Source organism: Calidris pugnax, unplaced genomic scaffold, assembly GCF_001431845.1.
Source record: "Calidris pugnax isolate Ruff unplaced genomic scaffold, ASM143184v1 scaffold516, whole genome shotgun sequence".
NCBI lineage: Eukaryota > Metazoa > Chordata > Aves > Charadriiformes > Scolopacidae > Calidris > Calidris pugnax.
In genome coordinates, this window is record NW_015091408.1 from 343521 (window position 1) to 367766 (window position 24246).

A 24246-nucleotide genomic window follows, 5' to 3' on the forward strand; every position below is an offset into this window, starting at 1 on the left:
ATTACTCAGCTGGACACTCAGGGCTTTGCTGGGAGATGGTGGTCGAGCGCCCACAAACCACAAGGCTGCACGTGGTCACGCTCCCCGCAGGCACTCTAGGCACGTGGCTGGGTTTCTGCTGGGTCTGGCGTGGTTGGGCACAGCAATCATCTGCAAGATGCTCAGGATTCTTCTAAGTAAGCAAAGTGAGGGATTAGGGACAGATCAGTGTTTATTGGTGCCATGAGTTCAGCTGCTGCAGCACCTTGGCTTTCATGTAGCGCTGTGTGAGTTTATCCCTCCCATCAACTCTTCCTTCTCCAGAGCACAGCAGCAGGGCAATGTCCTCAATGAAAGAGATTTGAATGTCTCTCATCACAGTCAGTGTCATGAAGCTTGTCCGCTTGATCCCATGATTACCTGGGGTTTCTGTCCCCACCCCCAGGCCACTGCCCCAGGCAGTCTGGGACAAGTATAAAAGAGCTGAGGGCTCCACAGCCCTCTATCCAGCTTCCTCCGCTTGACTCTCCTGATCATCGTGGTAAGTCCGAGTCTGACCTCCATCGTTCCTTCCTCAGTGGTGGCTCTCTCAAGGCATCTTTGCTACCTGTTCCACCACTCTTTCATAGTGCAGAATTGGGATGTGATGGGGCTTTTTCAGAACTATGTAAAGAAGGAAATTTAAACTTGCCTTTAAACTTATGATATCCTGAGTATGTCCATACGCTCGGGTCCTTTGGGAGCTGGGTGATTTTCCATCTGCTTTGGAGGAGGGTGTTTTCCCTCTCTCCCATGGGCAAGTCAGGCTGAAGGAGCATGAGGGAGAGCAGGGGGTTTACAGCAGCATTTCAGCTCTGGAGTGCCTTTGCTACCTGTTCCACCACTCTTTCATAGTGCAGAGTTGGGGTGTGATGAGAGCCAGGAGGGGTTTGTCATCAAGCCTTGCACTGAGTTGTTGCTTTGCCTTCTCTTGCAGCTTCACCTCCTGAACCAAAAGATGTCCTGTGCCAGCCTGTGCATCCCTTCCTGTGGAGTGGCCGTCCCGGCCCCCGTGGCTGACTCTTGCAATGAGCCCTGTGTGCGCCAGTGCCCCGACTCCACGGTGGTGATCCAGCCCCCGGCCACGGTGGTCACCCACCCTGGACCCATCCTCAGCTCCTTCCCACAGTCCAGCGTTGTTGGCTCGCTGGGAGCCCCTGCCGTTGCCGGGGGCTACGGTGGCTCTTTTGGAGGCCGTGGTGGTTTTGGAGGCTTTGGTGGCTCTGGGCTGTCCGGAGGCCTTGGGGGCTATGGAGGCTATGGAGGCTTTGGAGGCCAAGGGGGCTATGGAGGCTTTGGAGGCTATGGTCTTTCTGGGGGCTATGGAGGCTTTGGGAGCTGTGGATTCGGTGGCCTGCGCCGAGGCCACAGGTACCTCAGTGGCAACTGTGGGCCCTGCTAAACACCACACCGTGTCAAGCCACAGACGAACGACATCTCCGGAATAAGCCCAGACACATCCCTACACAGCACCCGAAGGAAAACTGTCACTGTGGCATTGCTGGGCTCCTCAACTCTCATGCCTCATGCCTGCTTGCCCCACTTGAGCATCGCTTCAAGACCCGTTGACTTCTGATGGCAGAGACCCACACTTGGTGCCTACTCCTGCAGCGCGGCTGATGCTCAGGAGAGCTTTGCCCGGTGTCACAAGACAGGGCAAGGTCCTGGCCAGGACTCTGATCTTCTTCCAAATCTCTTCTCCCCTGGAAGTGAAATAAAAGCTGTCTTGCATCGCAATGTTGACTCATGGTATTTCTTGATCCTTCCTTCTTCTTTGCCACTTCCCCCAAATCTCAAGCAGTCTGGGCTGCTTGACTCTCCCACGGTGGTGCCCTTGGAGCCTTTGGGCAGTTTGCTCAGGGTGTAACAAGTGATGATGATGGTCCCAGCGGGGTCTTGTAGAGCACATCCTCCTGAGCTTCCGCTGCTCTCCCATCATCCACGGACACAACACAGCCCCAAAGTCCACTTCAAATATGTGAAAGGGCTACAGGTGTCTTGCAGCAGCTCTTCCAAATCCTCTGCTAAGCCATTGTGCCTGGCACCATCTCCTATTATTGGCTTGTTAGAAGTAACCTCTTGAGGTCCTGGGAAATGGAGAGACACTGCATGTACAGGACACCTGGCCATGCCCCAGTGCCTACCTAGATTGGTGGCAACCGGGAAGGTGCTAAGGTAGACACAGCCAAGTCTTACCATGGTTCCTTACAGTGCCGTGGAATGGCCATTGGTATCCAGCCACATGAAAAAGCTCTTTGAGCAGGAGGTTGGACTGTCTGTCCTCCTGAGGTCCCTCCCGAGCTTCCTCCCCTCCCCAGGTAGCCTCTGAACTTGTGATCCCAGCACTGCAAGGAGGTCTTGGGAGAGACAATACTGGCAAGAGGCATCAGAAGGGCAGTGTGGCCGCACATTGGTCACTGCTGGGGAGCTCAAGAAAGGTGTCTCATCTGCAATTGTGAACACAGAGGGTGCAGAAAAAGGCAGCAAAATGGCAAGAGCAAGGCATTCTGCTTTTGTGCACCCCATGAAGCTTGCACGTCTTCTCCTTCTGGGTAGTTCCATCTCTGCCCATCCCCATGCATGCCAGGTTTCCTTGCGCTGACTCTCAGCCACCCATCAGGTCCTGCCTCACGTGCTATCCCTTGTGTCTCTGCTGAGGGCTCTCTACAAGAAGAGAGTTGGGGTGACCCCATCCCGCCTGCTGTGGGTTGGTACTTTGGGTGGCCCGCGTGTGACAGTGCGGGCTACTTTGCAGGCTGATGTGTGAGGAAGGACAGTAAAGGTCCATAAAGTCTGGTCCAGAGCCCCTGGGCTGTGGGAAGCTCTCCTGTTGTGCCCGGGCAGAGCTGAGTGTCCAGGCTGTGGGTGCGTGACACAGGGAATCCTGGGAAGATCTTCTGTTGAAGTAGTGGGGGAAGACAGGGCCAAAAGTGCTCCAAGGAGCAGTGGGAGAGGGAGGACAAACAGCACGAGGACGAAGAGGGATGCAGGAATGTGTGCAAGGCAATTGGGGAAGTGCTGGGTGTTGCTCACCCTCTGACCTATCGACCTGTAGCCTCCCACATGGCCCTGAGCTGGGCCTTTGCCCCTGGGGTGGCTCCTTTGGTGTCCCAATCCCCACAGCCCTTGGAATTCAGGCAGCCCCTGGGGAATGGCCAGAGTAGGCAGAAAACTCCCTGCGGGGCCCAACAGCTCTTCTTGGACGTCAGAGCACAGGATGCCAAAGCGGGGAGAAGATGGGGAGGGCAAAGGGGGAGAAGCTCTTAGTGAAGATGAACATGGCCCCACTGAAGGAGGCAGGCTGGTGTAAGAACATGCTGCCAAGGGCAGGCAGGAGGAAACAAGATGCCTCCCAAAGGTGCCCTGGGTGCCATCTGACAAGGACGGCCTACGGAGCTAAGGATGTCACTCGGGGTGTTGAGTATGGAGGAAGCATGAAGGAGAAATCAGAGGTCAACATTGCAATGCAAAACAACTTTTATTGCAGTTCAAGGGGAGGAGGGAGTTGGATGAAGAGCTGGGCCCTGCGAGAATCCAATGTGAAGCAGGAGCAGGCACTCTGTGAGGGCCTCTGTCGTCAGGGGTCAGGGAGCTTTGAAGGGACGATCAGCAGGGCAGGAGGAAGGCACAGATGGGGCCGGATTAGGCCTCAGGCATCAGGGATCTGCCTCCCAACGGTGTCAAAGGCATGTCCTTCTGCTGAGTGCCATGTGGGGATGTGCCAGGGTATTTTCCAGAGCTCTCCTTCATCTGTGGCTTGACACGGTGTGGTGTTTAGCAGGGCCCACAGTTGCCACTGAGGTACCTGTGGCCTCGGCGCAGGCCACCGAATCCGCAGCTCCCAAAGCCTCCATAGCCCCCAGAAAGACCATAGCCTCCAAAGCCTCCATAGCCCCCTTGGCCTCCAAAGCCTCCATAGCCTCCATAGCCCCCAAGGCCTCCGGACAGCCCAGAGCCACCAAAGCCTCCAAAACCACCACGGCCTCCAAAAGAGCCACCGTAGCCCCCGGCAACGGCAGGGGCTCCCAGCGAGCCAACAACGCTGGACTGTGGGAAGGAGCTGAGGATGGGTCCAGGGTGGGTGACCACCGTGGCCGGGGGCTGGATCACCACCGTGGAGTCGGGGCACTGGCGCACACAGGGCTCATTGTAAGAGTCAGCCACGGGGGCCGGGACGGCCACCCCACAGGAAGGGATGCACAGGCTGGCACAGGACATCTTTCAGGCAGGCAAGGAGTCCTGGAAAAGACACCAGGGATTAGGAAAAGGCCCGGGGAAGGGGCTGTCTTGGGGAGGCAGGGAGAGATTGCCAAGAGGCTTGCAGGAGCTGGACTTACCCAGTTGATCAGGAGAGTCAAGTGGAGGAAGGTGGATAGAGGGCTGTGAAAGCCTCAGCTCTTTTATACATGTCCCAGAGTGCCTGTGGCATCGGCCAAGGGGTGGTGGCGGAAACCTCATGTGATCATGAAATCCAGCACACAATCTTCATGACACTGATTTCGTGTCATTCAAGAAAATTATATGCCTTCTCGCTGGGGACATTGGTGTACAACCTGCCCTGGAGAAGAAAGAGGTGATGGGAGGGACTGACTGTGACATATCATTACATGAAAGATAAACTATTGTAGCTGACTTGGCATCACAAATAAACGCTGATCCGTCCCTAATCCCTCCATTTTGCTTATGAGGAAGAATCTTGCGCATCTTGCAGAAGATTGCTGTGTTCAACGCGTGTCACACACAGCAGCACTAAAACATGTGTCCAGAGTCAGCTGGAATGTGGCCACGTGCGGCCTGTTGCTCTCTGAGTGCTCGACCACCATCTCCTGGCACAGTCCTCAATGCCCTGCCAAGTATTTTCGTCCCTCCAGAGAGGGCTCGGAGAGGACCATACTCACAGACATATGATCAAGGAAGCTGAGAGGGTCCTGGTCCCCTCCCTTCCTGCCCTCCAGCTCCCCTGTGCATGTCCCCCCTCACACACCACCTTGCCACCTGACCTCACTGCTCCCCACCCATGTCTCTGTTGAGACCCGGTGTATTTGGTTCTTTGACCCACATAGCAAAGAGTTCCCCTGCTCTTTACATGACAGTGAATCGGGGAGCCCCAAAGAAACCCTCTCAAGAAGGGGCATGGAGATGGCCAAGACTTAGGGATGTTGCTGACCTGTTTCCCCATAACGCCCACAGCCCTCCTAGGCACTGGGAGATGGTGAGTTTTTGGGAGTCACTCAGAGTGTATGGAATGGCTTCTCACTTTGAACAAGCTCCCAGTGCCTCAGTTTACCAGCTTGTAAAAGGGCGGTAATGACAGGCGTGATGGCTTTGCACAGGATTGCAAAGCATTCTGTAAGACGCTCAGGATTATCCCATGGAAGTAAAGAGGGGGATTAAGGACAGATCGTGGTTTATTGGTGATCCCAGGTCAGCTACAACAACAATTTCTCTTTCATGTAATGATTTGTCAGGGTTTGTCCCTCCCATCAACTCTTTCTTCTCTGGCGCACATTTGTACATGAATAACCCCACACAGGAGGCAAATAATTGTCTCGCATCACAACCTGTATCATGACACTAGTTTGCTGGATTTCATGATCACCTGAGGTTTCCGCCACCACCCCTTGGCCAATGCCCCAGGCAGTCTGGGACATGTATAAAAGAGCTGAGGGTTTCACAGCCCTCTATCCACCTTCCTCCACTTGACTCTCCTGATCAACTGGGTAAGTCCAGCTCCTGCAAGCCTCTTGGGAATCTCTCCCTGCCTCCCCAATACAGCCCCTTCCCCGGGCCTTTTCCTAATCCCTGGTGTCTTTTCCAGGACTCCTTGCCTGCCTGAAAGATGTCCTGTGCCAGCCTGTGCATCCCTTCCTGTGGGGTGGCCGTCCCGGCCCCCGTGGCTGACTCTTGCAATGAGCCCTGTGTGCGCCAGTGCCCCGACTCCACGGTGGTGATCCAGCCCCCGGCCACGGTGGTCACCCACCCTGGACCCATCCTCAGCTCCTTCCCACAGTCCAGCGTTGTTGGCTCGCTGGGAGCCCCTGCCGTTGCCGGGGGCTACGGTGGCTCTTTTGGAGGCCGTGGTGGTTTTGGAGGCTTTGGTGGCTCTGGGCTGTCCGGAGGCCTTGGGGGCTATGGAGGCTATGGAGGCTTTGGAGGCCAAGGGGGCTATGGAGGCTTTGGAGGCTATGGTCTTTCTGGGGGCTATGGAGGCTTTGGGAGCTGCGGATTCGGTGGCCTGCGCCGAGGCCACAGGTACCTCAGTAGCAACTATGGGCCCTGCTAAACACCACACCGTGTCAAGCCACAGATGAAGGAGAGCTCTGGAAAATACCCTGGCACATCCCCACATGGCACTCAGCAGAAGGACATGCCTTTGACACCGTTGGGAGGCAGATCCCTGATGCCTGATGCCTAATCCGGCCCCATCTGTGCCTTCCTCCTGCCCTGCTGATCGTCCCTTCAAAGCTCCCTGACCCCTGACGACAGAGGCCCTCACAGAGTGCCTGCTCCTGCTTCACATTGGATTCTCGCAGGGCCCAGCTCTTCATCCAACTCCCTCCTCCCCTTGAACTGCAATAAAAGTTGTTTTGCATTGCAATGTTGACCTCTGATTTCTTCTTCATGCTTCCTCCATACTCAACACCCCGAGTGACATCCTTAGCTCGTAGGCCGTCCTTGTCAGATGCCACCCAGGGCACCTTTGGGAGGCATCTTGTTTCCTCCTGCCTGCCCTTGGCAGCATGTTCTTACACCAGCCTGCCTCCTTCAGTGGGGCCATGTTCATCTTCTCTAAGAGCTTCTCCCCCTTTGCCCTCCCCATCTTCTCCCCGCTTTGGCATCCTGTGCTCTGACGTCCAAGAAGAGCTGTTGGGCCCCGCAGGGAGTTTTCTGCCTACTCTGGCCATTCCCCAGGGGCTGCCTGAATTCCGAGGGCTGTGGGGATTGGGACACCAAAGGAGCCACCCCAGGGGCAAAGGCCCAGCTCAGGGCCATGTGGGAGGCTACAGGTCGATAGGTCAGAGGGTGAGCAACACCCAGCACTTCCCCAATTGCCTTGCACACATTCCTGCATCCCTCTTCGTCCTCCCGCTGTTTGTCCTCCCTCTCCCACTGCTCCTTGGAGCACTTTTGGCCCTGTCTTCCCCCACTACTTCAACAGAAGATCTTCCCAGGATTCCCTGTGTCACGCACAGTGGGTGCCTGGAGACTCAGCTCTGCTCGGGCACGACAGGAGAGCTTCCCACAGCCCAGGGGCTCTGGACCAGACTTTATGGACCTTTACTGTCCTTCCTCACACATCAGCCTGCAAAGTAGCCCGCACTGTCACACGCCCCCAAAGAACCAACCCACAGCAGGCGGGATGGGGTCACCCCAACTCTCTTCTTGTAGAGAGCCCTCAGCAGAGACACAAGGGACAGCACGTGAGGCAGGACCTGGTGGGTGGCTGAGAGTCAGCACAAGGAAACCTGGCATGCATGGGGATGGGCAGAGATGGAAATACCCAGAAGGAGAAGAGAAGATGTACAGGCTTCATGGGGTGCACAAAAACAGAATGCCTTGCTCTTGCCATTTTGCTGCCTTTTTCTGCACCCTCTGTGTTCACAATTGCAGATGAGACACCTTTCTTGAGCTCCCCAGCAGTGACCAATGTGCGGCCACACTGCCCTTCTGATGCCTCTTGCCACTATTGTCTCTCCCAAGACCTCCTTGCAGTGCTGGGATCACAGGTTCAGAGGCTACCTGGGGAGGGACCTCAAGAGGGACCTCAGGAGGGCAGATAGTCCAACCTCCTCCTCAAAGAGCTTTTTCATGTGGCTGGATACCAATGGCCATTCCACGGCACGATAAGGAACCGTGGGAAGACTTGGCTGTGTCTACCTCAGCACCTTCCCGGTGGCCACCAATCTAGCTAGGCACTGGGGCATGGCCAGGTGTCCTGTACATGCAGTGTGTGTCCCTCCATTTCCCAGGACCTCCAGAGGTTACCTCTAAAAAGCCAAGAAAAGGAGATGGTGCCAGGCACAATGGCTTAGCAGAGGATTTGGAAGAGGTGCTGCAAGACACCTGTGGCCCTTTCACATATTTGAAGTGGACTTTGGGGCTGTGTTGTGTTTGTGGATGATGGGAGAGCAGAGGAAGCTCAGGGGGATGTGCTTTACAAGACCCCGCTGGGACCTACAAGACCCCACTGGGACCATCACCATCACTTGTTACACCCTGAGCAAACTGCCCAAAGGCTCCAAGGGCACCACCGTGGGAGAGTCAAGCAGCCCAGACTGCTTGAGGTTTGGGGGAAGTGGCAAAGAAGAAGGAAGGATCAAGAAATACCATGAGTCAACATTGCGATGCAAGACAGCTTTTATTTCACTTCCAGGGGAGAAGAGATTTGGAAGAAGATCAGAGTCCTGGCCAGGACCTTGCCCTGTCTTGTGACACCGGGCAAAGCTCTCCTGAGCATCAGCCGCGCTGCAGGAGTAGGCACCAAGTGTGGGTCTCTGTCATCAGGAGTCAACGAGCTTTGAAGGAATAATGATCAGCAGTGAAGGAGGAAGATAGAGTTAGACCCTGAGCAGGAATCAGCCATTCAAGTTCAGAGGTCCACCAAAGACAAAGGGATATCCTTTTGTCAGATGATGCGTTGGGATGTGCCAGGGTATTTTCCAGAGGTTTCTATCAGTTGCTAGACACGGTGTGCCACTTAACAGGGCCCACAGTTGCCACTGAGGTACCTGTGGCCTCGGCGCAGGCCACCGAATCCGCAGCTCCCAAAGCCTCCATAGCCCCCAGAAAGACCATAGCCTCCAAAGCCTCCATAGCCCCCTTGGCCTCCAAAGCCTCCATAGCCTCCATAGCCCCCAAGGCCTCCGGACAGCCCAGAGCCACCAAAGCCTCCAAAACCACCACGGCCTCCAAAAGAGCCACCGTAGCCCCCGGCAACGGCAGGGGCTCCCAGCGAGCCAACAACGCTGGACTGTGGGAAGGAGCTGAGGATGGGTCCAGGGTGGGTGACCACCGTGGCCGGGGGCTGGATCACCACCGTGGAGTCGGGGCACTGGCGCACACAGGGCTCATTGCAAGAGTCAGCCACGGGGGCCGGGACGGCCACCCCACAGGAAGGGATGCACAGGCTGGCACAGGACATCTTTCAGGCAGGCAAGGAGTCCTGGAAAAGACACCAGGGATTAGGAAAAGGCCCGGGGAAGGGGCTGGGTTGGGGAGTCAGGGAGAGATTCCCAAGAGGCTTGCAGGAGCTGGACTTACCCAGTTGATCAGGAGAGTCAAGTGGAGGAAGGTGGATAGAGGGCTGTGAAAGCCTCGGCTCTTTTATACATGTCCCAGAGTGCCTGGGGCATTGGTCACAAGGTGGTGACGGAAACTTGCAGGTAATCATGAAATCCAGGATACAAACTTCATGCCAGAGATTATGTTGTGAGAGGATTACCTGCCTCCTCCGTGACACATCATTACATGAAAGAGAAATTGTTGTTGTAGCTGACATGGCATTACCAATAAATGCCAATCTGTCCCTAATCCCCCCACCTTTGTCGCAGAGTCCTGAGCATCTTGCAGAAGCACTTTGCAATCCTGTGCAAAGCCATCACGCCTGTCATTACCGCCCTTTTACAAGCTGGTAAACTGAGGCTCTGGGAGGTTGTTCAAAGTGAGAAGCCATTCCATACACTCTGAGTGACTCCCAAAAACTCACCATCTCCCAGTGCCTAGGAGGGCTGTGGGCGTTATGGGGAAACAGGTCAGCAACATCCCTAAGTCTTGGCCATCTCCATGCCCCTTCTTGAGAGGGTTTCTTTGGGGCTCCCCGATTCACTGTCATGTAAAGAGCAGGGGAACTCTTTGCTGTGTGGGTCAAAGAACCAAATACACAGGGTCTCAACAGAGACATGGGTGGGGAGCAGTGAGGTCAGTTGGCAAGGTGATGTGTGAGGGGGGACATGCACAGGGGAGCTGGAGGGCAGGAAGGGAGGGGACCAGGACCCTCTCAGCTTCCTTGATCATATGTCTGTGAGTATGGTCCTCTCCGAGCCCTCTCTGGAGGGACGAAAATACTTGGCAGGGCATTGAGGACTGTGCCAGGAGATGGTGGTCGAGCACTCAGAGAACAACAGGCCGCACGTGGCCACATTCCCCAGAGGCACAGGCTCCCTGGGAACTGCTGACTCTGGACGCACGTTTTGGTGCTGCTGTGTGTGACGCGCGTTGAACACAGCAATCTTCTGCAAAATCCACAGCTTGTTTCTTCGTAGGCAAAATGGGGATTAGAGAAACATTTACATTTATTGGTGCTGGAGCATTGCCTTGTCTTTCCTGTAGTAATCTATCATGATCTGCCCCTCCCATTGCCTCTTTTTTCTTCTTGGAACAGTAGCATGCCATTGTCCCAATTAAAGAGTCATGTAATTTTCTCAAATCACACGAAATCCGTGTCATGAAGCTTGTGCGCTGGATTTCATGATCACATGAGGTTTCCGCCACCACCCTGGGACCAATGCCCCAGGCAGTCTGGGACATGTATAAAAGAGCTGAGGGTTTCAGAGCCCTCTATCCACCTTCCTCCACTTGACTCTCCTGATCAACTGGGTAAGTCCAGCTCCTGCAAGCCTCTTGGGAATCTCTCCCTGCCTCCCCCAATACAGCCCCTTCCCCGGGCCTTTTCCTAATCCCTGGTGTCTTTTCCAGGACTCCTTGCCTGCCTGAAAGATGTCCTGTGCCAGCCTGTGCATCCCTTCCTGTGGAGTGGCCGTCCCGGCCCCCGTGGCTGACTCTTACAATGAGCCCTGTGTGCGCCAGTGCCCCGACACCACGGTGGTGATCCAGCCCCCGGCCACGGTGGTCACCCACCCTGGACCCATCCTCAGCTCCTTCCCACAGTCCAGCGTTGTTGGCTCGCTGGGAGCCCCTGCCGTTGCCGGGGGCTACGGTGGCTCTTTTGGAGGCCGTGGTGGTTTTGGAGGCTTTGGTGGCTCTGGGCTGTCCGGAGGCCTTGGGGGCTATGGAGGCTATGGAGGCTTTGGAGGCCAAGGGGGCTATGGAGGCTTTGGAGGCTATGGTCTTTCTGGGGGCTATGGAGGCTTTGGGAGCTGCGGATTCGGTGGCCTGCGCCGAGGCCACAGGTACCTCAGTGGCAACTGTGGGCCCTGCTAAACACCACACTGGGTCAGGCCAGAGATGAAGGAGAGCTCTGGAAAAGACCCCGACACATTCCCACACAACGCCTCAAGGAAGGACATCCCGTTGGCATTGCTGGGCTGCAGAATACGGACACCTCATGTCTGCTCGGGGCTCAACTCTCCCTTCCTCCTGCCCCACATGAGCTTCACTCCAGGATTTGCAGCCCCCTGAAGACACAGCCCCTTTCTGGGTGGCTGCTCCTGCAGCACAGCTAATACTTGCTATCATCTGGCCACTGCCAGGACATATGTGTTGCACTTGGTGTGGGCCCTGCTCTTCTCCCAACTCCCTCCTCCCCTGGAACTGCAATAAAAGCTGTCTTGCATCACAATCTTGAACCTTGATTTATTTAGTCCTTCCTCCATACCTAATAGTCAGAGTGGCATCCTGAGTTCCCAGGAGTGTCTCAGCCATCTCCCACCCAGGGCCTTATCAGGGGCATGTGCAAGAGCTGCATAGCTCCCTTCTGCCTGCCCTTGGACATAACATCCCTTTGCCAGGTGTTCACCCGGAGCAAGACAGTGCTTGTCTCCTTCTACAAAAGCTTCTTCCTCTTCGCCCTTTGTCTTTCCCCCCGCCACCCCAGGGCTGCGGGGACTAGGTCATCACTGGAGTCACCCCAGGGCCAAAGGCCCAGGTCAGAACCACTTGAGACATCACAGGCTGATAGTGTAGAGGGAGAGAAACTGCAAGTACCTCCCCAACTACATTTCTATCGTCTCCTCCACATTATTGCACCCCTACACATCCTTGTCCTAATTTTCTCCCTCTCCCACTGCTCCTTGGAGCACTTTCAGCCCTCTTTCCCCCACTGCTTGAAGAGAAGCTCTTCCAGGAATTCAGACAGTTCTGCCCAGGAACAACAGGAGAGATTCCCACAGCCTGGTGCTCTGGATCAGATTTTACTGGCCCTTTGCTGTGCTTCCTCACAAACCAGCGCACAAAGTAGCCTACACTGCCACACACCCTCAAAACAACAACCCACAGCAGCCATGATGGGGTCATCAGAACCCCATTCCACAACTGAGTCATCAGAGGACACATAGGGGAGAGGACATGTGAGCCAGACCCCAGCAGATGGCCCAGAGTCAATGTAGGAGAACCTGGGAAGATGTGGGGATGGACAACCCATCTTTTCCTGAGCTCCCCAGCAGTGACTAATGTGCTGCCACACTACCCTTGCTGATACCTCTTGCCAGAACTATCTCCGACCAAGACCTCATTGCAGTACCAGGATCATAAGATCAGAAGATTCATGGAGAAGGGAGGGACCTCAGGAGGGCAGGAAGTCCAACCTCCTCCTCAAAGAGCTGTGTGCTTCCTGTCACTGGATACCAATGGCCATTCCTCAGCTCTGCCAGGGAATTTAGTTATGTCTATCTTACCCCTTCCCAGTGGCCCCCAAATTTAGTTGGTCACAGGGGCATGTCCAAGTGTCCTGTACATGCAGTGTGTGTCTCTCCATTTCCCAGGACCTTCAGAGGTTACCTCTAACAAGCCAAGAAAAGGAGATGGTGCCAGGCACAATGGCTTAGCAGAGGATTTGCAAGAGCTGCTGCAAGACACCTGTGGCCCTTTCACATATTTGAAGTGGACTTTGGGGCTGTGTTGTGTTTGTGGATGATGGGAGAGCAGAGAAAGCTCAGGGGGATGTGCTCTACAAGACCCCGCTGGGACCATCATCATCACTTGTTACACCCTGAGCAAACTGCCCAAAGGCTCCAAGGGCATCACCGTGGGAGAGTCAAGCAGCCCAGACTGCTTGAGGTTTGGGGGAAGTGGCAAAGAAGAAGGAAGGATCAAGAAATACCATGAGTCAACATTGCGATGCAAGACAGCTTTTATTTCACTTCCAGGGGAGGGGGGAGTTGGGAGAAAAGCACAGTCCCGGCCAAGGGCAGCCACATCTCCTGGCAATGGGCAGAGCGACAGTGAGCATCAGCCGCACTGCAGGAGTAGGCACCAAGTGTGGGTCTCTGTCATCAGGAGTCAACGAGCTTTGAAGGAATAATGATCAGCAGTGAAGGAGGAAGATAGAGTTAGACCCTGAGCAGGAATCAGCCATTCAAGTTCAGAGGTCCACCAAAGACAAAGGGATATCCTTTTGTCAGATGATGCGTTGGGATGTGCCAGGGTATTTTCCAGAGGTTTCTATCAGTTGCTAGACACGGTGTGCCACTTAACAGGGCCCACAGTTGCCACTGAGGTACCTGTGGCCTCGGCGCAGGCCACCGAATCCGCAGCTCCCAAAGCCTCCATAGCCCCCAGAAAGACCATAGCCTCCAAAGCCTCCATAGCCCCCTTGGCCTCCAAAGCCTCCATAGCCTCCATAGCCCCCAAGGCCTCCGGACAGCCCAGAGCCACCAAAGCCTCCAAAACCACCACGGCCTCCAAAAGAGCCACCGTAGCCCCCGGCAACGGCAGGGGCTCCCAGCGAGCCAACAACGCTGGACTGTGGGAAGGAGCTGAGGATGGGTCCCGGGTGGGTGACCACCGTGGCCGGGGGCTGGATCACCACCGTGGTGTCGGGGCACTGGCGCACACAGGGCTCATTGCAAGAGTCAGCCACGGGGGCCGGGACGGCCACCCCACAGGAAGGGATGCACAGGCTGGCACAGGACATCTTTTGGTTCAGGAGGTGAAGCTGCAAGACAAGGAAGAGCCACAATTCAGTGCAAGGCCTGATGACGAATCCCTCCTGGCTCTCATCACACTTGGACCCTTTGTCCCAGGACATGCTCTGCGTCATCTCAGATGGTCAGAGAAAAACAGGAGAGAGGGAAAACCCCCTTCTCCAAAACAGATGGAACATCACCCAGCTCCCAAAGGACCCGAGCATATGGACATACTCAGGATATTGTACATGCAATTTTAAATTTCCTTCTTTACATAGTTCTGAAACAGCCCCATCACATCCCAACTCTGCACTATGAAAGAGTGGTGGAACAGGTAGCAAAGATGCCTTGAGAAAGCCACCACTGAGGAAGGAAAGATGGAGGTCAGACTCGGACTTACCACGATGATCAGGAGAGTCAAGCGGAGGAAGCTGGATAGAGGGCTGTGGAGCCCTCAGCTCTTTTATACTTGTCCCAGACTGCCTGGGGCAGTGGCCTGGGGGTGGGGACAGAAACCCCAGGTAATCATGGGATCAAGCGGACAAGCTTCATGACACTGACTGTGATGAGAGACATTCAAATCTCTTCCATTGAGGACATTGCCCTGCTGCTGTGCTCTGGAGAAGGAAGAGTTGATGGGAGGGATAAACTCACACAGCGCTACATGAAAGCCAAGACGCTGCTGTAGCTGAACTCATGGCACCAATAAACACTGATCTGTCCCTAATCCCTCACTTTGCTTACTTAGAAGAATCCTGAGCATCTTGCAGAAAATTGCTGTGTTCAACTGCGTCACACTCAGCATCAGCAGCCACCCATGCACGCGGAGCCTGCAGCACCCAATGTACCTGTGCCTGTAGGTAGTGTGGCCACATGCAGCCTGGTGGTCTGTGGGTACTTGGCCACCATCTCCTGGCACATCCCTCATTGCCCAGCTGAGTAATTGAATCTCTCCTGAGAGGATTCAGGGATGACCATGCTCACAGACACATAGCTGAAGGATCTGAGAATGTCTTGGTCCTGTTCTTGCCCCCTTGCACCTCTGTGCACGTCTCCACTCACTCAGCTCCCCAATTCCTGATCCCATTGCCCTCCTTCCCACCTCTGGGCCAGCACTATTCAAACACGGAGCTTCCTCTCACATGGGATCCATCTGCTCTGCTCTTTGCAGGACCATCAAGTGAATCGGGGAGTTGAAAATCAACCAGTCACGCAGTGGCAGGAAAATGTCCTAGGCTTAGGGATGCCCCTTGCACCCAGTACTGCGGTCTCCTCGGCCATTCTGTCTTGCTTTGAGGCCCCAGCATGGGGACACAGTTGGCATTTGGGAGTCACTCAGAGCACGCGGAATGATTTCTTCTTTTGCCCAACCTCCTGATGCCTCAGTTTACCAGCTTGTAAAAGGGAGGTAATGACTGGCATGATGGCTGTGTGCAGGATTGCAAAACACTTCTGCAAGATGCCCAAGACTTTTTCAGGTAAGGAAAAGCTGGGGGATTAGGGACACATCAGGATTTATTGGTGCCGCCAGGTCAGCTACAACAGTGCCATTTCTTTCATGCAATGTTGTGTCAGAGTTTATCCTTCCAATTACCTGCTCATTCTCCAGGGCACGTTTGGTCACTGTTATACACAATTATGACAGATATAATTGTTCTGCATGGTAATTCCTTTCATGAGGCTTCTCCACTGGATTTCATGATTACCTGGGGTTTCTGTCCCCACCCCCTGGCCACTGCCCCAGGCAGTCTGGGACAAGTATAAAAGAGCTGAGGGCTCCACAGCCCTCTATCCACCTTCCTCCGCTTGACTCTCCTGATCATCGTGGTAAGTCCGAGTCGGACCTCCATCTTTCTTTCCTCAGTGGTGGATTTCTCAAGGCATCTTTGCTACCTGTTCCACCACGCTTTCATAGTGCAGAGTTGGGATGTGATGGGGCTTTTTCAGAACTATGTAAAGAAGGAAATTTAAACTTGTCTTTAAACTTATGATATCCTGAGTATGTCCATATGCTCGGGTCCTTTGGGAGCTGGGAGATTTTCCATCTGCTTTGGAGGAGGGCGTTTTCCCTCTCTCCCATTGGCAAGTCAGGCTGAAGGACCATGAGGGAGAGCAGGGGGTTTACAGCAGCATTTCAGCTCTGGAATGCCTTCTCCTCTGACCACCAGAGATGACACAGAGCATGTCCTGGTACACATGCATGAGCCTTGGTTCCAAGCTTGCACTGAGTTGTGGCTCTTCCTTGTCTTGCAGCTTCATCTCCTGAACCAAAAGATGTCCTGTGCCAGCCTGTGCATCCCTTCCTGTGGGGTGGCCGTCCCGGCCCCCGTGGCTGACTCTTGCAATGAGCCCTGTGTGCGCCAGTGCCCCGACTCCACGGTGGTGATCCAGCCCCCGGCCACGGTGGTCACCCACCCTGGACCCATCCTCAGCTCCTTCCCACAGTCCAGCGTTGTTGGCTCGCTGGGAGCCCCTGCCGTTGCCGGGGGCTACGGTGGCTCTTTTGGAGGCCGTGGTGGTTTTGGAGGCTTTGGTGGCTCTGGGCTGTCCGGAGGCCTTGGGGGCTATGGAGGCTATGGAGGCTTTGGAGGCCAAGGGGGCTATGGAGGCTTTGGAGGCTATGGTCTTTCTGGGGGCTATGGAGGCTTTGGGAGCTGCGGATTCGGTGGCCTGCGCCGAGGCCACAGGTACCTCAGTGGCAACTGCGGGCCCTGCTAAATCCCAAAGATCCACGGAGTTCAGCGCTGCCTCTGCTCTCGGTCTCCACAGATAGCACCTCTTTTCCTTTACCACCAGATGTAGAACACAGCTTTCAACCCTTCTTTAGGCTGTGAGAAAGCAGCTACTTGAACTCTATGGTCCTTGTTTATTTGCACAGAGTAACTTTACTGGTCTCCAGCTGGAGGCTTTAGGGTTTCCAGCTCTACCTCCAAAAACTCCCCTCTATCTGCCATACAACGGAACTTTTCTCATCCTTGGATGAGTCTTCTCTGCTCTTCCTGGCTCTGAGACCCCCAACATGTGATAGGAGGGGAAATCTCTGAGGTGGAACCCTGGGTGATACCTTGCTGCAGCCTTATGATTGTCGTGTTTCCAATTAATTGTTTCTGTGTTGTTTCGTTTTCTGTTGTCGCTGTCCGTTGTATGTTCCATCTACATTAAAGAATCTGCATTCCATGAACAATTTTTTTGGGTCTGAATTTGTTCCTCACTGTGGCTGCAATTGTGTCAACAAGTGAGCAATGATGTGAAACGTCAGATTGAATCCCAGAATCATAGAATGGTTGAGACTGGAAGAGACCTTTAAGATCATCAAGTCCAACCATCAACCCAATACTGTCAAAACCACCACTAAACCATGTCCCTCAGCACCATGTCTGCCCAGCTTTTAAATATAGCCAGTGTTGGGGACTGTACTACTGCCCTGGGCAGTTGGTTCCAATGTCTGATAACCCTTTCAGTGAAGCAATTTTTCCTAATATCCATCCTAAACTTCCCCTGGCACTACTTCAGGCCTTTTCATCTTGTTCCATTGCCTGTTCCTTGGGAGAAGAGACTGACCCTCCCCCGGCTACACCCTCCTTTCAGGGAGCTGTAGAGAGGGAGAAGGTCTCCTCTCAGCCTCTTTTTCTCCAGGCTGAACATCCCCAGCTCCTTCAGCCACTCCTCATAAGACTTGTGTCCAGGCCCCTAGATGGCAATCCATTTGCTAAAAACAGCTGTGGAAGCTCTGAATTTCTCTCAGAAAAAAGCTTTTCAACTTCAAGGTAGGGGAGTTACTAGCGAATGATTAGCTTTATTACGAAAGAGAGATTTCAAAGGTGAAGTACTACTTTTTGTTATGTGAGGTTTGTACAGGAATGAAAGCTAAATTCGTGGCGTATTTCTTCCCCATTCATACTCTGCACCCTGTTCCCACTGGAGAGTGATGATGCTCCAGGTGACACACAGAGCTTGCACCCTGCAAGGTGGCCAGTGCATTCACCAGTGCTATCACCTTTAGGTAGCCTGAGGGCAACCTTCTCTCGTGACCTCAGGGAAGCTCTGCACCATGTAGGGGTGTTTATGGCAGCGTTAGGTTGATGGTTGGACTTGATGATCTTAAAGGTTCCTTCCAACCTAGAAAATTCTATGATTCTATGTGTCAGAGGGCCCTGCATGGGCTGCACGTTTCTCCAGCCTGCCAGCTGCACCCAGGTATTCATGTCTTGATTTGGGTTTGGGTCAAAGAGATGAAAAGTTGCTCTGTACTGAGATGGACATGCTAAATTTGGAGCTGAGCATTGCCCAAGTACTTGCAGGGACTGCTCTTACAAGCAGCAACTGCCAGCGACTCAGCTTGGTCCTGGAGAGTGTCAATTGTTCAGCACGTGTTTAATGACATTGTGTAGAACAGTATTCCTGGGTTTTTGTGACATTTGCACTCAAAGAAGAAACATGGAATACCTATGACTGAGGATAAATATTCCACAAATTCAATTGATAAAGAAGAGAATGATTATGCAGTAATGAAAACTAGAAGACATACTTTGGTACAGAAAATTTATTTGGAAAGAGACAGCTTTTCTACAATTCTGGAACAAAATCATGCAGAGTATAAACACCATCTTTCCAGGGGTTCAGTGAGGCTCTGGCTAATCACCAGGGTCAACGTGTTACAGTCTATAAAAAAAATGGTTTTTCTCCTTTGGTGCAGTTGCTGTGTGCAATTTCTAGCATCCTAAGTCACCTCTCTAAGTTCAGTGCCAATAGTATAACCGAAATAAAACAAAGCACAACGTAAGCAGATGACTAAATTGGGAAGCCAAGAGGCTAACAGATCTAAACTAAAGACAAAATGAGAAAGTGCACACATGAGCCTGCCTTTCCCAGGTGCTCAGCATTTACAGCTCTCATTCTTTTCAGCTGGAGCCAGGCAGAACCCAGCACTGGGGCTGGCGTCTATGAGCTCCACCCCCAATTTACATCTCGAGTTTCCTTTGCTGCTGCTTTAAATTACTCTGTGCACGCCACAGCTGGGCTTCAGTATGTCCACCGTTTCCCGGAGCGGTACGAATTGCATGGATGTGTCCATTGGGAAGAATAGGTGTAGGAGTATTTTGGGGCACACCGCGGCTCTGGTCGGGCAATGATCTTGGGGGCAATTTTCTCTGCTGCTGCCTCCAGCCTCCCTGTCACCTCTGCTGGCAGAGGTGCTGCAGCTGGGGGCTCTGCCAGGGTCACCTCGGAGGGCTCAGAGGCTCCCACGACGGTTTGCTGGGGGTAGGTGGTGAGGATGGGCCCTGGGAAGGTGACAACGACGGGCGGTGGGTAGATAATCACCCGGGAGTCACCGCAGGTCACCACGCAGGGCTCGTTGCTGCTGGTGGCCAGGGGCTGGGGACACTTGGCCTCGCAGGGGTTGGTGCATGCCAGCTGGTTGGAGGCCATCGCCTGGTTGTAGTAGGGGAGTGCCTGCAATTTATGTCCAGAATTAGAAGAAAAAAAACCCCAACCCACCTCAAAAACATGCACTTGGTTATTGACGCTTCTAAGCTTGGCTGTAAGTGATCTTTAGACAGACATATTTGGATAAAGACAGCAGCTGAGCTCCTTTCCTTGTATCTGTCACCTTTTACTTAGCTGACGCCTATTTGTCCTTTCTAATTTGTTGCTTTAAGCTTTCTTTTTTTGCTTTTCTTCCTCTTGGAGTAAAAATCCTCCCCTTTCTTTGTGTGCTGCCTCCCAAACAGCCGTCTGCTCTGAAACCTTCCAGTCCCGTGTAATATTTCCTGGAGACAGGTCTGAACTAGTTCTCAAAGCATCTCCCTTCCTCCCACACGCAGCTTCTCAGAGCAGTGCCTGTGATTTACAGCTGGGGTGTAAGGGAGAGGGGGGGATATATATCTGTATTTGTAATAGATTTAAGAGTTGGGTAATCTGTTTAGCAGTCTGCTTAATTTCCTTTATCCTTTTCCTTGCGGATGCCTGTTATTACCAGGCATTAAAATGTTCCACTAAAACACAAAAAAGTGAAGGGTTAAGAATAAATGGAGGGTTAAAAATACTGGTTTAGTAAGTAAGACACATCACTTGAAATATTTATGTTGTCGGTCATATTGTCAACCCAAATAAGAAAATCACAGCTTCAGCTGGAGTATATGCGTTTAATAGTGTTTATTTCTGTCTCCAGATTAAATTTTCACATAAAAGCTAATTCTCCATGGTATAGCATTGTGCTTTTTTTAAAAAAAAATTGTAAATCAAAGATAGCTTATAGCAAGGAATAAGGCAAAAATAGCATTTTATTCTCAGTTAAGTCCTGTGTGCTGCAGGCACTGGAAATGCTGTCCTTGGGAACATGCGGAAGATGAGGACTAGGGGAGATGGCAGCTTTGCAGGATCCTTACAGAAAATGCAGAATGTTTGGAAGGCAGATGGTGGGTGATTTGGAGCTGATCTCTGAAATCAGTAAATCTCATCTACGGAGGAGTAATATACAGGATCCTAAAATATGCAGCCAGCAACACTTTCTATAAATAAACTATTATATTGCCAAGCAGCAAGTAGAAATATCCTGAAAGTGACTTTTCTTCACTTGAGGAGCTCGGTGCTGTTTTGCCCTGGGGCCAGCAACACGTTGGCACAGGGAAATGGGCAAAGCAATGAGCTTTTTGGGCTATTTACTTGTCTCAACTATATTCAGAGGAAAGCAAAAGTATCCTTAAATGCATCATTCTGGGGAAAAAAAAAAAAAGAAAGGCAAAAACCCCATGCATAGCATTTCCCCCCAAACACCCTTAGGTTAGAATGTAGCTTTGATCTGAAAAAATGTGTAAATTAATTTCTGTAAAAACACATTGAAATAATAGCAAAGTTTTAATAGTTAGACATGAAAGCTTATTTCCAGTTACGTTAAGTAATAATATCTAATAATCACTTGGTGTAGCTCGTCGTGACTCCAATTAAATGAGCTGAGGATGGGTAGATTACCAATAGCAGCAACGTTGTATGCCTATAGCTACACAGAACTGACTTCCAGCAAGGATTTGACTTCAATAGTTATAGAATCATAGGATAATTATCTATCAAATCCCCCCACCTAACAGCTGCTGAATCCCCATATCATGCCATATATGCAAAACCAATGTTGAAATCTATCCTCGGAGCCCCTCTGAAAATTTTTCAGAATTAATAGAATGAAATTCCTAATTCTCCCCGTAAAATTAACAGCTCAAAGCAGTCTTGAAAAGCCCTTGCTTTTATTTTTACATCCTTTATCCAGCATAGAGAGCATCTATAGAAAGATGCTTACTAATGTCTCTGAGAGTCAGAACTTTTATGCCAGATTTAGTCCCGATTTAAAAAAAAAAAAAAATCATGCTAAAGCAAAATTAAACTCAAGGTTTTTATAGTGGTCAAATCAGACTTACTCAGTGTACCGGAGAGAACAAGTCAAGAGAAGTAGCTTGAAAAGCCTTGCGCGGGAGAGAGTATTTATACCTTTTCTCAGATCGCCCGGAGGAGCTGAGACACCCTTTGTGTAAAGGGCTTTAATTACTTATGAAGCAAACTTTGTTGCATGCATTACTCCTGTAGTTGCAGTAATTGTTTTGCTCACTGTTTATGATTATCTAGAGCTGAGTTAGGTAATAATCCAAAATGCAGATGGGAACTTGCAGGTTCTTTCATCTTGAAATTTCCTGGTTTTGCTCCACTGATTTCATTAAGGATTAAAAATACGCTGAGAATTAATAGACTCCTGGGGACTTATCTTTGCTAAAGGGAGTCTCCGAGATGTCAGTGGCACAGTGTGTCAGCACACACAGGATTTACTTTCCTTATTGGAAATACCAGCTATCATCTAGCACTTGTCTCCTGGCCGAGATAAAACTCTAGAAACACAGGGCTTGTTTTTCATCTGATAGCTCGTTAATGAGGATACAGATGTGTTCTTGCCTACGCCAGAGGAAGTATCGGGTGCAGAAACTTTAAAGAGCAAAACTGTCACAGAGTTATCTTTTAAAGAAAAATGTAGCCATCTCCAATTATGAGGCTTTAAATGAGGAGTTGATTAAATAAATGCTTTACATATTTCATTCCGCATGAGGTCAGAGCAGTCTAAATCCACTGGGATGCTATTACTATTAACATAAAATAATTTCCAAGTATGACATACTAACAAATGTTTGTGAACTTCTTTGAAATCTTGCTTCCTGATGTCTCCAGAATATTCCTGATAAGCTCCACAGCCCAGGGGATCTTTAGGGATGCCTCATAAAGTAAGAATAATTAATGCCACCAATGCATCGTGTCATAAACACATGCATTTAAATGTGCCTGCCTTTTTATTCCCTCCAGAGGGGAAGAGTGAATTGATTTCTGGGAAAATGGGTGTGCTGCAGGCACACTTGGACAAGGTTCTCTTGGTGGCCTCTGCCACCGGAGGGAGCCTCTGTGTCCATGGGAGCTTCTGTGTCCATGGAGCCTCCCATCATGCACAGCACCTCCCCGCACACAGGGGCAGAATTGAATCCCTCCGTCCTGGCTGGGGCAGTGCTCAGCCTGTGGGAAGGTGCCGTGGCAGAGGCAGCATCAGATTTTCATGAGTTGGTCCTAGGAAGGCCAGATGAACATCATATATGTCAGAGGAGCCCTCAATTCAGCTGAAAAAATACAGCTTCTAGATTTCTTTGTTTCTTCTCCTCCCTACGTTTTCAGTATCTCTTGGCTCTCTTTGGTGATTCCTAACTGGAAGACCACTCCCCTCCGAGGATGCACCCCAAAATTGCTCTTTCAAAACATGGATATTAAAGCACATACAAGAAGTATGAAATTCTCCCCTGCAAAAGGATTCGAGATCTGCACTCCAGATTTTCCTCCCAGTTGATCTCTGTGGTGTTTGGGAGATCCCTGACAGAACTAGGAACTGAATCCTGGCTGTCGTATTAACATGCAGTCCCTAAACTACAACATAATTAACTCTTCAAAATTCTCCCATAATGTAGCAAAACTATACAGAGTTGTCTTTTTCCCCCCCCCAGTTTTTGTCTTGTCTAGAGTGACTAACAAAGGGAATACAGGGCAAAGAGTAATGCAGACTGCATACACCACAATATAGAAGGTTAATATTGTCAGTGCCTATTAATTTTAAATTGTTTTAGAAAATTATATCCTTGTGGAAGGCAGGGATGGGGTAATAACACCTCTTGCCTCACTCAGATATGGTTTATGTGGCCAAACCAGTTCTGTTCAACTTCAGAGCACAGAAGTTTTGTTTGTAAAGCTGAGTCAGGAGCGCTTGCTAATGAAGAAATAATCAAAGGAAAATGCTTGGGGATGGATGCTCTGCTGATGCAGGTCTGCAACATTCAGTCTCTTCACTTCAAAGAGGCTCTACTTGCTTACATCATCTCAACATGTTTTATATCAGCAAGAATTCTGCTCATTAGGCAAGTATAAACTGAAACAGGTGCAGAACAGTAGCAAGAGTTAATTCTGTATTAATGTATAGATCCACTGCTTTTTTACACTGTCAGAAACTGTGGCGCTCTGATTTTTGTACAAACTACAAGTGAAAGTTGAATAATCCGAAGTTTGAGGCAATGAATCACAGTATAATTAGGACAATGCCAGAAATGACCTTGATATATCTCCTTAAAGGTGATGCTATTGCCCAACACTAGGCGTCACCTCCAGCTATTATCATAATGCAGCTATTTGCATAGGTAACGTATTAATAAGTGTTTGTGAAACATTTGCAGTCTTCAGAACATTCCCATGGTGTTTAATTATGCAGGGTGTTTCCAGAAACACCCCATAAATCCTAATTGATGGCAGATGATTTAACAAATCTCTTCAGCTACTGGAAAAAAAAATATAAATCCATGGACTGGGTATATGACAGGGTGAAGGGACAGACCCTTTTTTGAAGGTCTTTTGATAAGATTTGGTGGGTAAAAAGGAGAGACGATGGTATGATGGCCTCATGGTGTGTGCTGGCTGGCTTCTTGCTTACCAGCCTTGCCAGGACTCCTACAATTTTGGGGGAGGCTGGGGTTCACTGGCTTTTCTTTGTCTTTACCAACACATTTCTAGGGCTTAGCAGAGCAGTGAAAAACCCCTGAGTGCAGTAGGAGAACCCAGGACTTGTACTTCTTTGTTTACTTCTAGCTAAACTAGATTTTTGAATATAGAAAAATAACAAAGAGCTGTCCACAAAATATTGGCTGGCGCTATAAACTTAGAGGAACTAATTTTTGGAGGACCACAGAAGGAAAGGGAATTAAGGGAGTTGGGTAGAAGAAAGACATCTCCCTCACCACGTGCTGACCAGAACCGTTCTGAAAGATATCACAATACCATAAAATTAAAATGCTGGCTCGTTCAGGGCAGGAAAGCAAATTAAGTTATTTAAATTACCTGCAATCTGTTTGGTTTGTGCCTA

General features: G+C 51.2%; 7 protein-coding genes across 7 annotated transcripts; 4 read left to right on the top strand and 3 right to left on the bottom strand.

Annotated features, from left to right (window-relative positions):
- Positions 1–976: 976 nt before the first annotated feature.
- LOC106899572 (claw keratin-like) lies at positions 977–1420 on the top strand. Its single transcript, XM_014961449.1, has one exon. It carries the CDS (start codon positions 977–979, stop codon positions 1418–1420), a length of 444 nt encoding a protein of 147 aa, XP_014816935.1.
- Positions 1421–3792: 2372 nt separating this feature from the next.
- On the bottom strand, positions 3793–4236 carry LOC106899574 (claw keratin-like). Its single transcript, XM_014961451.1, has one exon. The coding sequence runs from the start codon at positions 4234–4236 to the stop codon at positions 3793–3795; it is 444 nt and encodes a 147-aa protein (XP_014816937.1).
- A 1621-nt stretch (positions 4237–5857) lies between these two features.
- Positions 5858–6301, top strand: LOC106899575 (claw keratin-like). Its single transcript, XM_014961452.1, has one exon. The coding sequence runs from the start codon at positions 5858–5860 to the stop codon at positions 6299–6301; it is 444 nt and encodes a 147-aa protein (XP_014816938.1).
- A 2415-nt stretch (positions 6302–8716) lies between these two features.
- On the bottom strand, positions 8717–9160 carry LOC106899573 (claw keratin-like). The gene has a single exon (XM_014961450.1). It carries the CDS (start codon positions 9158–9160, stop codon positions 8717–8719), a length of 444 nt encoding a protein of 147 aa, XP_014816936.1.
- Positions 9161–10734: 1574 nt separating this feature from the next.
- LOC106899581 (claw keratin-like) lies at positions 10735–11178 on the top strand. The gene has a single exon (XM_014961458.1). The coding sequence runs from the start codon at positions 10735–10737 to the stop codon at positions 11176–11178; it is 444 nt and encodes a 147-aa protein (XP_014816944.1).
- Positions 11179–13384: 2206 nt separating this feature from the next.
- LOC106899577 (claw keratin-like) lies at positions 13385–13828 on the bottom strand. Its single transcript, XM_014961454.1, has one exon. It carries the CDS (start codon positions 13826–13828, stop codon positions 13385–13387), a length of 444 nt encoding a protein of 147 aa, XP_014816940.1.
- Positions 13829–16094: 2266 nt separating this feature from the next.
- LOC106899571 (claw keratin-like) lies at positions 16095–16538 on the top strand. Its single transcript, XM_014961447.1, has one exon. It carries the CDS (start codon positions 16095–16097, stop codon positions 16536–16538), a length of 444 nt encoding a protein of 147 aa, XP_014816933.1.
- The last annotated feature ends 7708 nt before the right edge of the window (positions 16539–24246 follow it).